This window comes from Cariama cristata, unplaced genomic scaffold (genome assembly GCF_000690535.1).
Source record: "Cariama cristata isolate BGI_N322 unplaced genomic scaffold, ASM69053v1 scaffold36751, whole genome shotgun sequence".
Classification (NCBI taxonomy): Eukaryota; Metazoa; Chordata; class Aves; order Cariamiformes; family Cariamidae; genus Cariama; species Cariama cristata.
Window position 1 is genome coordinate 7,132 of NW_009598242.1, and position 14,574 is coordinate 21,705.

General features: G+C 37.6%; 1 protein-coding gene across 1 annotated transcript; it reads right to left on the reverse strand.

The window, feature by feature from the left end:
* Positions 1-5,990: 5,990 nt before the first annotated feature.
* On the reverse strand, positions 5,991-13,410 carry OTOP1 (otopetrin 1; the record flags this gene model as incomplete). The annotated part of the gene is made up of 5 exons (XM_009709198.1): positions 5,991-6,150; positions 6,537-7,480; positions 9,769-9,899; positions 11,511-11,569; positions 13,274-13,410. Coding segments are annotated over 5 exons (1,431 nt in total), but the record flags the coding sequence as incomplete, so codon positions are not given.
* Between the last annotated feature and the right edge of the window lie 1,164 nt (positions 13,411-14,574).

Sequence of the window (14,574 nt, forward strand, 5' to 3'; positions counted from 1 at the left end):
AAAGGTTTGGAGAGAAGACAGACACTCTGATGCTTGCAAAAGGACTCAAGAATGCTTTCAAAAGTATGTTTGGCTAGTGTTACGTCTTATTAAAGTATTTCTTGGTAATGAAGCTATTTGATTCAAGCAGGCAGTGGTGGAAAATCCCACCTGGGGAGCACTGCAGGAGTGTTCCTCATACCTGGGAGACGAGCAATGGGAGGGATGAGGAAGGGGGTTCATGTAACCAGCTACCATTAAGACGTTGTTACAAAGCTATTGCTTACTACCTCATAGCTGTTAGTTGCTGTTAGTTGTAATGACAAAGGTCATTACCTGTTAGAGGTGAAATTACTAAATTCAGAAGATGATGGACTTAAGTCTGAACCAAACACCAAGTATAGATTTAGCCCTAGATATGTAATGAATTGTTTCCATGCATTTTTAAAAGCATTCTGATCTTCAGTTAAGCCTGGTAAATATTTGATTGCAGAATAAATTAGAATAAAGTAGTTACAGTATCCTTGATAATCCTGGCTGTGTGGACAGGAGCTGTTCCTCACTCTGCTTTGATTCCCTGGAATTAATGGATCAATGTGTGCTTTTCACAAACTGGCTTTAATTCCAGGCATGTTGCAGTGACATTCAGGCAAAGATTTGTTGGAAAATAAACATGAAGCACTGACTACTTGTGCAAGTTTTGATAGAAAATGTTGTGTAAAGATAACAAATTGTGTTTGTTGCAAGTGAAGGAGAGAGATGGCAACTGTTTTTCATGCCATTCCTGTTCTTTCACAAATTTCCACCTATTGCATCCATCTTTATTTGATAACATACTCTTAAGCCTAAATTGTGGTCTATTTGCTTCTGGCAAGAACTAGAAAATGTGTTGGTAAAGATTTTACCAAAGGACATATTTATAGGGATGAAATTCAGTTCTCTGTTAGGTGAAGAATAGTAGCAGAGGAAGGCAGGAGACATGGCATGGAGAACTGCAAGTTTCGCTTTAAACCTCAGCCAAATGAATATTATGGGACATAACACACCTCCTAATTAAAAAAAAAAAAAAGAAAAAAGAAAAAAGGATTCTAACCATTGACTATTGACATTAAAGAGACATTTCCCACTATCATCAACTTTAAGATCAAATTCATCCTTTAAAGCTAATAGAGCCAACCCTGTTTTTTAAGGTTCCCATTAACAATTGCAGCTGCTTCAATTCTGTTTACATCCAGATCTCATTTTATTCATGCATGCACAGAATGAGGCCAAATCCTTGGGGACAAGAATTCCCAGAGAATGAGTGATCCAATGAGCCAGCTGTACATACATCATCTTTAATCAGACCTAGCGAGGTTGGAAAATTTAAAAAATGAGTGTTTGTATTAAAATCTTGAAGTTTGGGCATCTTTTTTATTTCATGGATTTTAGGTGAAATGTAATGAGTGCATGTTTGGTTTGCATAATACATCATGTAAGATATGGTCGATGGTGTCCACAGACTTATTTTTCAGGATCCGGAAATGAATCATTTAAGGGTATTTGTACATCACTATTCATATCTCCATTCAACCTATGTTATGCGTACTGCCAGGTCACATAGAGAATAAATAACATTCAAGTAGCATTCATTGGTTTTGCCAGGCTGCTTTCCGACCTGCCTTACTAAAACTTCAGCAGGGTCATCACAGGCCTACTCAGATACAAGTAAAGAAGTGTTGTTAACTCTTAAAATGAAAGCATCATTTGTAAAACCACAGTCTAGTAGTGTCCAGAAACCTTACCTTAGAGAAAGCTCTAAAGAACTACCCTTTTAAAAAGCCTTTTTCTCTTTATTCTTGCAAATGTGATTTCTAAGCATTTGTTACTAAGTCATAAATTAAATTAAAACTCATATTGGCTACACAAAACAATGTCATCAAGTCCACAAGTAAATTATCCTGGTCACATTATTATGATGATTGAAGTTTGCACTTCATTTTCAGCTAGCAACAACTCCAGCAAACAATGAAGCCTACAACTTAACAAAACTATTGTGTCTTTAATTTTCTTTTTAACCAGATCCTGCTTTGTTCAGAGTTTTTGCAGGAAAAGACACAGTAACACAAGCAGGATATACTATGTGCCCCTACTTATGAAAGAGCAGATTAGATCTTGAAAGTTTTATTACATGCTGTTCAATGGAAGAGACAGTCAGTTTTGTTTTTTTTTAAATTAACTAATTATCCACATAAGGACCTTAAATTTCCTTAAATAGTCAGTAGAAAGAAGCATGTACTTAAATTACTTGGATAATTTTCCTCTCTGCTGTTCTCTGGAGCCATCTACTTCTGTGCACTGATATAGTCCACTCAAAGTCTGTGGACCGCAAGTGGACCATACAACACAGGAATATTTCCAGAATTATCAAAATGGTCATTGGAAATTTTTTTTGAGTGATTAAAAGAGCCATTTCGAAGTATTGAGAAATACTAGTAAAAGGAATTCAGTGCTTTTAGAAAGACTCACCCATGACTCCTCCACCTTCTTCCATCTTAGTGTCACTGACACTAAAAAACACTTAGCAAAATCTATGATCATGCAAGTTTGACTCTTCAGGAATGCTTGAGGATTGTAGGAAATTTTTTGCACCTTGGCAGCCTTTATTCCTGTACATATATGAGTTTAAATGCTACCCAAGCATATATTATTGAATAAATAAAATTATCTAGAAAGGAAGGGACGGAGTGGAAGAGTCTAAAACAGAAGGATATGATGAACATCAGAGAATAGCTTTCTGATTAAGATTATGCAGCAAAAATTCAGAATCCTTTACATATCAAGTGCATTTTGGAGTTGACTAAAGAAAGTCCCTTAAAAAAAAAAAAAAAAGTCTTTTAAAGTGATATTAAATTGCTCTCAAAGACATTCCCTAAAGATCTCAAAGTAGACAAACTGTCCTCTAGAGGCACGTCAGGACCATAACAAGGAGCAGCTGCTAGACCTCTCTCCTGGGCAAGCCCTCTCTCCTGCCTCATGTCACATGCTTGAGCAGATAGGTAGGCAGAAATAGGGTAACTTCATGCTATTTCTTATGTTTTTAAAACCTGTGATAAATTAGTATTGTTGACATATGCTAGAGAAAAAGAAAAAAGAGAAGTTTGAAAGCAGTTATTTGAGAAAGCCCAGGTTTAGCATTGATCAGGGGGCTACAGGTCACACTGTGTTAAACAGTCTGATGGTTGTTTCTGGTCCAAAAATCTACGTTTCTTAAAAATCTGTGTTTCTAAAATGTTCAGAACTTCATGACTCACCATTGCTTCAAAAGTAGTTAAACTAAGACCTGCTTCCATAAAATATTCTGCATTTGGATGAAACAGTATTTTTTGAGAGAAGTCCTGTCGTGAAAACCTCTTAAGCTTCTCAGGCCAAAATCACGTCTCTGGTCTTGAAACAGAACCATTTAAGTCAATGGGGCATCATCAGTGCATCTTGGAATAGAATCTGGCCATTAGCATGTTTAAAGCATTTGCTCACTGCCAATGTGCTGCCTTAATTCACTTTTCTGAATAAACTTCAATTTCAGCACTCAGCACTCAATTTAATTTTGTGAATAAATGAAATTATTTCAATAGTAATGTTAAGAAACAGAAAGGGCTAGGTAATTGCAGATGAAATGTAACTAAATAAGGTTGTTATTTATTTTTGAAACTTCCAAATGTGCACTACATGTTTGTAATAGACCATATGGCCCCTTCTTGGCAGCCCTAGGGATGAGCTAGCTCTGCTTTGGTTGAACACAAATGCTGGGAATCAGCTAAAGAGCACCAGTTCTAGCTAAAGAATGACATCGCACAGAAGCAGAGGAAGAAGAAACAGGCTTCCTCTAGCCATCTTTTCTTTATGAGTGCTTAAAAGATTAAGTGGAATTTGTGGGCTCACCTAGTGAAATTAATTTTTTCTGATACCAGAATTAGCTGGAGAGTTGGTCCAAGAGTTGATTTGGAAGGAAGATTAAAGCTTTATTTGATTATCTGGATGGCCCTATTCACTCTACTTAAAATGGAACCAGTCTGAGAGACAACCAAGTGAAATGGTTAGAGCTGGTATCTGCATGGAAGTAGGTGAGATCAAGCTACTGTGCTCAAGGGGAAAGAGAAAATATTACTGTCTAGAGTGAATTTAAGAACTAATAGAGATGGGATAAAAGAGCATGACAAGCAGCCCTAGAGAAAGGCGGAGATTACAGCAATGTGATCGGATGGTGACTCTTTTAAAAAACACTTAAAATCGAACAACTGAAATTGCTTTGCAGGAACATAGGAGTTCTCATGATCAGCCTCGCTGATGGTTCATCTAATTCAGACTTCACATGAAAGTTGCTTTACTTGATCTGGGTTTTGCAACAGGTAAAGAAGGTAGCAAAAACTCCTAGGCAGGTTATGGCTGTGTGTACCACAAAACAGAACTGAGGATTAATTATGATGTGAAGCAGCTCCTAGAAGTATCGGGTAATTTATCGCATGGTCTGTGTTTGCCATCTAGTGGTACAAAGCCAAAATTTTTGTTCTGATGGGCGAGGGCAGGCGGGACAGCTGAAATCTGTCTCAGGAGACCTCTCCCACGCAGACATATGTCTGCTTTCGGGCGGCTGGTGGTGACAACTGTAAAACTGTCCTTTTAGGAATTAGGGGCAGAAATTTTGCAGCCCTTGACCCACCAGACTTAGGACTAGAGCACTAATGACCTGGCAAGGGTTATCCAGTAATTGATCTGTTGCTCCCCTTTAGCGTTCTGGTTATTGTTCCAGTCTTGATCTTACAGGTGCAGATTCTAAGAATATTCAGGCACCCAACTTTTCAGTGGCTTTCTGTGAGAGTTCATGGAATCAGACAATCACAGAACGGTCGGGGTTGGAAGGGACCTCTGGAGATCACCCAGTCCAACTCCCCTGCCAAAGCAGGTTCACCTACAGCAAGTTGCACAACCAAACATCTAGGGATTTGAGATTATGTTCTAACAGTTTGTGAACCACGCTTACAAAACCCTCAGCCAAGGGCCCTCCAGATGTCTAAAGGCATCAGCTTTACAGCATTCCTGTATGAAGACATATGATTATCTTCCAACCAGAAGACTGAACTACAAAGAAATCAGCAGCTCATAAAAACATTGTACAGGGAATATATGCCATTCTGGCAACAGAACATATATACCTAAACATAAGCTATAGGACTAGTTTTCTCTCTTAAAACACTTGAAGAATGTGTGAAAAAAGAATTAAGTAAAACGATTAACTTTTTATTTCTGTTATGTCATATAGTAAATACAAGGGAGATGCATTAACAGAAATATATTTTATCAGAAGAAATTATATACAGCATGATACCTCACCATACATGTTATTAACCTGGATTTCTTGCTATATAGTTAAGAAAATAATAATTATATATTGATTTTTTAATCAGTATTCAGGAAGTTTAAAATAATTCCCACATCCCAACTAAATAGCAAATGTTTTCAGGTTTTACTATAAAAGCATAGCTAGGAGTTAAGAGCTGAAATTTCCATAGTATCTCTGTGATTCAGGAGCATCACTCAGTTTAGCTTTTCTTGGGATTTTCCTTCCTAAATCATTCAGATTTTTTTTTTAAAACCCCCTTCACAAGCCACAATGAATGAAAACAAAGCAATACAACTTATACAGAGGACAAATCCCAGATGACTAAAACAAAGATTAATGAGATTGAATTTACTTTATAGTGTTAATCATGTTAACACTAATATGATTCTGAAAAGTGTACCTATACAATAACACCACATATATGACAAAATATGTGGAAGAAAAATTTTTAAAAAACTATACGCTGTTAGCTATGATCCCTTCTTTTTTAAAAAAATCATTGAATCTTCTATTTATTGAGCAGCTGTTGCTACATTCACTCATTCATTCATCCACTCATTCAACTGTTATTTATTTCATTAATTATTCAATCAGTTGTTCACTGAGGGACTGTATATGATCTATGTTTTACAATTGACCTCAAAGAGTGAGGCAGCTGAATGCATCCGATAGAAAATAGAAAAAGGCATTGCAAGGTTCACAACAATTATCCAGGGTTCAAAGCCAAAAACGATTTCTTCTAGTCCATTGTCATATTCCGGGCGACAACCGAATGCCGGTGGTATCCACAGCTGCAAGGAAAGAATGCAAGGCCAATGTTAATCACCAGTGATAGGAGTCACTAGCCCTTAATGACTGTGACCCCACTGAACTGCAAATTGGTTTCAGAAATCCCTAAGAAAACCCTCCCTGTTGCTACTGGGGCACACTGGCGGGAGAGGGTTTCAGCTTCTGCTGCTGCTACAGTTTTTGTATTGTGACTAAAATGAGCCTAGACTCCCAGATTACATGTTTAAATAAACTTTGTTCCCCAAAGGCATATTCACTTGTTCTTCAGGAGTAGTAAAATTTACCTGCTATAAACTATAGAACCATGTAATTTTTATACACTTATCAGGCTTGAAAGGTTGGGAAGCTTTTGGGTATTAACTTGTGAATTATGTTCAAAATGTCTTACCGAAAGATTGCAGAGGAATAAAAATGCAGCGATGTTCTTCAGAATTCTCCTTTTGTTGTTAGCAACTGAGTTTCTATTGTAAAATGAGAAATCTGAGGCTGAATGCATGACCGAACTATCTTCCTGACTTGTTTCTTGTGTAGCACCACCATCACCATTTTCTCTCCCACCAATACTGCCCTTAAACAGGCAGGGTACCTCTCCGCTGTCACAAGCAGCTCTGCCATTGTAAATCTCTTTGTACGAGGGGGTGAGTGATAAAGTGCTCCCCCGAGATATAGTCACTATTCGAAGAGTTTTAATATCATCGTTCACCTTTTCCTGCTCACGGTGTATGGATTCAATGATAAAGAGGTTCTGAATATATTTCTCAATAATAACCAGGACGGAGTAGGGCAGGTTATACCATGTGTATTTCGGATGAGCTTGGGCACAGATAATGGCGAGGATGGAGCCCCAGGAGAGGAGCCAGGACCCTGCAGCTGTGCCCACCAGCAGCTCTGCATCAAGTTTCCGTGCAGGATTTTTTGAATTATCCAACAATCTATCTTCCAGTCTGTAGATTAGAAGGGCGACAATTCCAGCTGTACACATGAGAGCCAACACAAAGATAGCATGCAAGTAAAACATAATAAGTGCTAACTCGCTTTTAATTTTCGAACGTCCAATCTGAATTAAATACACAACAACTATGGCTATTGTGCTAGTTAGCACGATTAGTCCAAAAATCATTCCAACAGTTATGCCGTGGAATTTGAATGGAGTTTTGTGTTGCTGGTGGTGCTCGACTTTGCGGCCAATGTTCTTCCACAGGACATACAGCATTGTGGATGCTAGGATGTGGTACTCTATATTAAAGGGATATAGGTAATATATTCCTTGAGAAAATATTGAGCAGAGAGTTGTTGTTGTGCAATTGCATTGAGGTGCATGATCATCTAAAACTGAAGAAGAGATTAGTTATGTGCATTATAAAGATTTCTCGTTTAAAGTGAATAAATAAAATATTAATAAAATAACAGAGCATAAAAGGTAAGATTTCAGTCAAACAACACATCATGCCACTCAGCCACCTAAGAAAAGGTTTCGCCATTAAAGTCATTAACCTAACAAAGCTTTTGCACGTTCACTGAAGTTTGCACGTTCACTTCACTGCTCAGCTGCTGAGCAATAATCACATCATGAACAAATGCTGCACCAAAGTGCACCAAACTTCAGCAGGGTCTTGGTAAAAATACTTTTTTATAACACGAAAATCCAAATCCCAAGCACTTTGAGTCCTTAGCCCTTCAGCTTAGAAGGCTTTTATAGAAGCCTGGGGATCTGGGGATCGGATCAAGAACAAGCTTAACAAGGAAAGGGCTCAGTTCTACTCTCATTTTTATCCGTCATTTACACTAGTGTTGTTTCTAACACCAAACCTACTTCATTAGAAAGTTCTTTATGTCTAGGAAAGAGGTGAAGTAAACCACAGATACTTTTGTTCAATGTCCAAGTATAGTTTTAAGGTTAAAAAAAAAAATTAAAAATCAATCTTCTCCTTTTGAGGGCAACCTGTGAAACCATTATCTCTCTGCTGTGCAGTTACCTGCATTGCAAACCCCTAAGGCATCTCAATGCCCAATTGCTTGTATTTGTAAAATAAATACATTTAATGTGCATTTATAACCTAAGCAAATAAGGTCAGAAATCAGAAACTTCCACAGTGACAGAAAAAAAGAGATACTTATTTTCACAATGTATTTATTTATAAATATATAAATGTAAATGCTGAAGAGCACATTTTTAGGTGCTGATCTTAGATTTGTGCCTGGAAGTTTTTAATTTGTTTTCTATAATTTTAGAAGAGAAGAGGAGAGGAGAAAGTTGGTATTGTTTTGTCTCAAGCACACACTGTTAGGAGATAAAAAAAAATTGATTTTGCAGTGGATCATATGTTAATGCAAAACTTGTCTTGTGGATCGCTACTTCACTCGCCCTTGTTTCAAATGCTATTCCTAACTGTTTGTAATTGTGTCACAATCCTGGCAGCAGAATAATAGGAAATAATATAAGGAAACTGCTTTTATTTAACAACTAGAAATATCAAGAAGAGCCACTAACTTATGATTTGCCTGCTCTCTACTAATGATCCACGATTACAAAATCTCTGGAAATATCTGATTATTAATGCAAACTAGATAGTTTCCATAGATACATATAAAGAGTAACAACTGCAAATAGATGTAAAATTGGGGGCATAATTTTAGACGCAGTTACACTGAAAATACTATTTTACAGATTTTTAAAATAATTTTTCACTTATATATGAACTTTGGCAGGAATTATTAAAAATGCCTAAAATTTTTCAATTGATACAGACTATAAATAGGCAAAAAACCAAATTAGTTCAGGATTTGGCTTTGTAGAAGCAAAATCAGGAGTTTTTAGGATACAGGCACTATTGAATTCACTGGGTGGGAAAACATACATCTTCTTCCTCAAAAGCTGTCCACCTTTTCCTTTGCGAACACAATCAAAATTTATCAGCTGTACCAACAAATTTTCATGGGAAGAAAATTAGTTACAGCTGCTGAAAACTTTTATTTCCTCTTTAAAGTTAAGCACTCCTAATTTCCACATGGTTCAGTGGCATTTGAAAGCAGAAGGCATCCCCAGCAGTTATACTTGATGTTTGTTGACTACAACTTGCATCATTTTACCAATAGAGAAAATGGTTTGTTAAAAAAAAAGAACCACCCAGAGCAAAATCCTTGTCTTATAAAGCAGCACTAATGGATAATCCCCATCCCTCTGAGCCATCCCACTGAATCCCGTAGGACCACATACCACGTGTAACCACTCTCCTGAGAAGGATTTGTAAGATTATTCATGCTTGTTTTTCTACAAATAACTTAGTAAATAGTAAACTCTGGTTTTAAAACTGCTATGTACAATTTACTTCTTTGATTTACTAGTAAAGGAGTTTCTCAGTGATATTATTCCTCAAAAGAAATGTTTTTAAAAATTTGTTCATTTGAAACTTAGAAGAAAACAACAACCTGGATCACATGTATGATAATGATCGTATAACATTTTAGTTATGATCTGAACAGACTATGTATCAGCTCACTACCGTCTGCCCCAGAATGACTACGCTGACATAGCCATGAATGATCCTACAGAGATGCATTTTTTTGTATGAGAGCGTGTTGGAGCAGGAACTCCAAAACGTACCAACCCTTTCACTTACCTATTGTTATGTTCCCAAAACCAAGCGTGATTAGTCTTTCCTTATGTTCATTCAGTTGATGTTTTGACTCTGTTAGAACTCCATTTGTCCACAGGAGCAAATTTGTGAACACAGAATGGATAACCCCAAACCTACAAAATAAGGTAATTATTGAAGGAATCTGCAGGGTATACCTCCATATATATTAAACAAAAATGGATTAACTGTAGACATGCCACGTGACACTATTTAGTTGTCAGTGCAGGGAAAATAAAATCATAATCAATCTCTCTAAAGATGTTTCTCAGTGGAGCACAATGAATGTTCCAACTTCCAAAATTTTACAGAAACATAATGGCTTAAAGTATTAAACCATTAATAGCATGCTGTTATTACTTGTTATGCTCTCCTATGGGATGGTTGTTACTCTTTTGGCTGGACCAGCTTCATGTTAATGACAGTGACTGAACAGTCTGAACAGGGTTAATTGTTTCAAAGCCACATTTCACATCCTTCTGCAGTGCTCCTTCGTACTCACTGTGGCTGGCCTTTCTTCACAGATCCCACCACCTTCTCTAACTTCTCGTCCATGCATTTTAATCTCCTGGAGAGAGCTGAAGCCAGCAGAGGGCTTTACCCCATCCAGACTACTGGTACGGTGAGGGTACGTCTTCACGTGTTTTTGAGACTCCTGGTTTCTGACAAGCCAGGCGTTTTCCTCCTGCACCTGAGGCTGGTAATGTTCCTTCACCAAGGAACGGTTCTTTATTACCGCACTGTTCTCACTGATAGGACTTGCAGTTACGGATTTTTCAAATTCTACTTATAAACAGAACTGATTTCACTAGCTGACATCACAAAGCCGCCTGTGATCTCTCTCCTCATTGGCATGAGGCTTGAACACTTACACAAGAGAGCAAATCAAAACCTTCTCCTTAAATGATGTTTCTGGGTAAATTTCTTTTACTTCTTATAGAAACTGGTCAGCTCATTGATAATTTGAGACGAGTATTTTGAAAGTTACCATATTTGTTTATTTATGTTGTAGGTACAGATAGATTAATCTACATTAATCCCCTTTCTCACAAAACCAGAAATACATCAGAGCTGGCTCTGCTGCCTCAAAGACTAGTCTTCACTTCTATAAGAAATGTATGTGTTCAGCTGTTCAGAGGACAATTACACAGCGAGAACCAAGTTCTGGCGTCAGAAAAGTGCACAGCCTTTACTGATTTGGGTATATGTGATACCACCAGGGAGGTTGTGTTTCCTAGTGAATTTGCATATCGGCATCTAGTTCCAAAAGGTGCTTTCCATAAACATCAATATAAAATACCCCAGATATATTGCACTGACTGCAGGTTGCTGATGCGGATTCCCTTTCAGTAGCTAAATAAAGAAAACATAATATAGTGCATAGTCCTAAGACACATACATGGCACTTCCTTCCTTCAAAAAAAGCAAGTGACACTGTGGTATCATATCTTGCCCATTTCCCACTCTCATAAGAAAAATATACTTATTCTGCGACTGTTGTAGATTATAAAATATAAGCACAGTTTAATAAGAAAAAATAATTCAGAGTAATGATTATCTTCTCACTTGGGTAAATGGAGTTACTTTTTATTTATATTAACACAGTTAAGAGGAGAATCAAACTCTGTAAGTTTTCAGTGTCCCTCATGCAGCAAAACCGTAGGTGTTAAAGCACTGTGCAGACCTAGACCTATTAGCACTCCAGATGAGGATCAGATCCACTTTACCTTTCAAGGGTTTTGAAAGACTGGATAATATCTTTTGCATGACACCAAAGAAAGTACACCTAAATGAAAGGAATACAGAGAAATGTCATTACACTAGTGAGCATGTATGACACTCAAAAAGGAAAGTACATCTGTAGACAGAAACAATGATGATTATATCCTCTGAGGATGTAAACTGAGGTAGCTCCATCTCCACACATGTGAAATAATTCATGATTTCCTGTGACATTCACCCAGAACCTCTCTGGCATGATGAACCTAAGATTTCTTATATGCAGAGTCAGTGGCTCAATGGCAGAAACTCTCAGTATGACTCACCAAAACATCTGTTTCATCTGAACAGGAGGAAAAACTTCTTTACTTTGAGGGTGGCAGAGCACTGGAACAGGCTGCCCAGAGAGGTTGTGGAGTCTCCTTCTCTGGAGATATTCAAAACCTGCCTGGACATGATCCTGTGCAAGCTGCTGTAGGTGAACCTGCTTTGGCAGGGGGGTTGGACTGGCTGATCTCCAGAGGTCCCTTCCAACCCCAACTGCTCTGTGATTCTGTGATTCTGTGATATCTTGTGTCTGTATCTGGAAAAGCTTTTATTTCAGTGACAAAGGAAATAATAATTTGATTAATAAAACAAAACAACAGACACCCAGGAAGCAAAAGAAAAGTTTGTACTATCAGTCTGAGACAACTGCCTTAGGAAGACATGCAGTTGCACTCAAGAATGGTGCAGAAAGCTCAAGCTGGAGAATAAAAGAGAGAGAGATAACAGTATTAGGTTAGTAAGTAAAGGGTAAAGAAGTATTAAAAGTGGGAATCTCTGTTTGTGCGAGGATAATGGAAACCTCAGGATGCAGACTGTTGCTGATACAAAACTGGTTCCAAGTGCTGGTAAGTGCAAGGAGAACAATACCAATATTCCTCAGGGATGATAGGGTGAAACTGGGCATCCTATTTACTCAAAATAGCTCCTAGGATACTGAACTTGACAGTAGGTGAACTATCAGGAGACAAATGATCCAAAAGGTTTCTCTTAGAAACCTGCCTGGTTTGGTCTTCCAGAAATGGTCTGAAAAGTACAAAGAACTTTGGGTTCTTCTTCAGCAATTAGAGTAACTGGAATGTCCATTTTACCACTGTGCCCAGTAATGTAGGCATCCTACATCACAGCTGGTGGTGTCCGAGAGATTCTGTATCTGATTTTTGAAAAAGCTAGGAAAATACAGTTCTCTGTGGGCCGCCTACACCACCCAGCAATAACATGTTCATTCATTCCTCTAATGAAGTGTTTATCAAAAGGAGGTGTGACCGCTGTAAAACCCCAGGTGCGGAGACTACAAGATATCATGGAGGTTTCAACTGAAATCAAACAAAATGAAATTAGCACCTTAGTCTCATCTAATGTCATGTTCAATTTCCCATTCTGGGATCGATGCAGTAAAATCTAACAGAAGATGTGAAAGCATTCTTCAAAACTTAAAAAACGTAACTTTTGAAGATCTGTTCAGACATTAGAGCCAAGAAAGTGGGGGGAAATAGGAACAGAAAAGTCAGTAAGGTAAAGAAATAACATAAAATCCATTTTTTGCTCAGAGAACTCACTGCTTGAAAGGGACTTCTGCCTGCGAAAGAGAATTTAGCCCTCAAAAGTATCCTGTGACATGCTTAGAAATTAAATCAGTATCAAATTCACTGATGATGAGAAGATAAAAGGTTTTTTTTGTAAGAAATAACAGATACAATATAAAACTGCAACCAGTGACTTTTACCTGTAAGATGGTGTGCACGGCATGTGTAACAGGAAAAATGCCTTCAGTTGGTGATAAACAGTTTGAAAAATCAATATAATATCCAATTTTAAAAGAGTCCAGAATTAAAGTAATCACTGCAAATAATGTGATCCCACCTACAAATGAAAAAGATATTAGAAAACATCAACGCACAGTTATAGTGCCTAGAGACAATCTGTACCAATACGCTAAAATCTGTTTAGGGGAAATAAAAGTTGATCAATATTGATGTTCTTGTCTAGGGAAATAAAAGTAGATCGATGTTCATGAAGATAATTGACCCAATGTAGTAAATCCTCCTAATTTGTGAAAGCCTCTGCCCAATATATGAGGAAAGCACATCCCTGCACATGCCTTGCACGGTCAGCGTAGAGGAGCCAGTCCAGCAACGGCCAGGACCTGGAGACACTCAGCACCTTGCAGATGGCTCCCAGCTCCTTCAAGGTCAGCCTCTCAAGTAACGGTAGCACTGAAGCAGCCATACAGTGCATGAATTAATGCTCTATACAGGTACACAGCAAACCATACGATTCCAGGGAGCCGAACAATCGTGTTACAGTCTCCTGGCCCAAGAGCTCGACAGTGGGAAGTAACACAATCACTCGGTATGCCTTCCCTGTTGTTCAGGAGGTCACGCTTTAACTAAGAGACCACAGCTACAATGAGCTGTACGGTTTGTTCTCCTAGAAGGGAACCAAAGATTTCATTTCTGTATCTATTATTTTCACACATACACAAAAAACCTTAATATGTTCCTCTAAATATGTATTTTGTATCCTAAAGAACTTTCAAAATACGTGTTTCCCCTTGTTTAATTTTTTTTTCTTTCAGGAATGTAAATATTTGGTACAAATTCATTCTGGAAAGCTATATGGTAATGCAATGTATATTATTAATTATTGGGTTTGTACTAAGCACATGACTAAGCACAACTGGCAATAAAATTGCTGAACCAAACTCTAAAGTCTTCATTTGCTTGGTTTGTTGTTTTTTTTCTCTCTAGGCTTTTATTCAGACAAGGTTCCACTGGATTTAATGTGGGCTTATTTGAGTTAAGACTAGATAAAAATCTATCAATGGACCTTAACTGGACCTTAAGATCTACATCAGCATCAGTATCTTAATCTTTCTTTGTAATTCCTCACAGAGTAAATGACATTACCAGTGTTGACTTTGATGAATATTCATCCTTTATAAAGGACCACAAACTAACTTCCTTATAAGCACCACATGTTCCACTTGACTTGTATTAATAAAATAACACTAATTTAATAATTTAT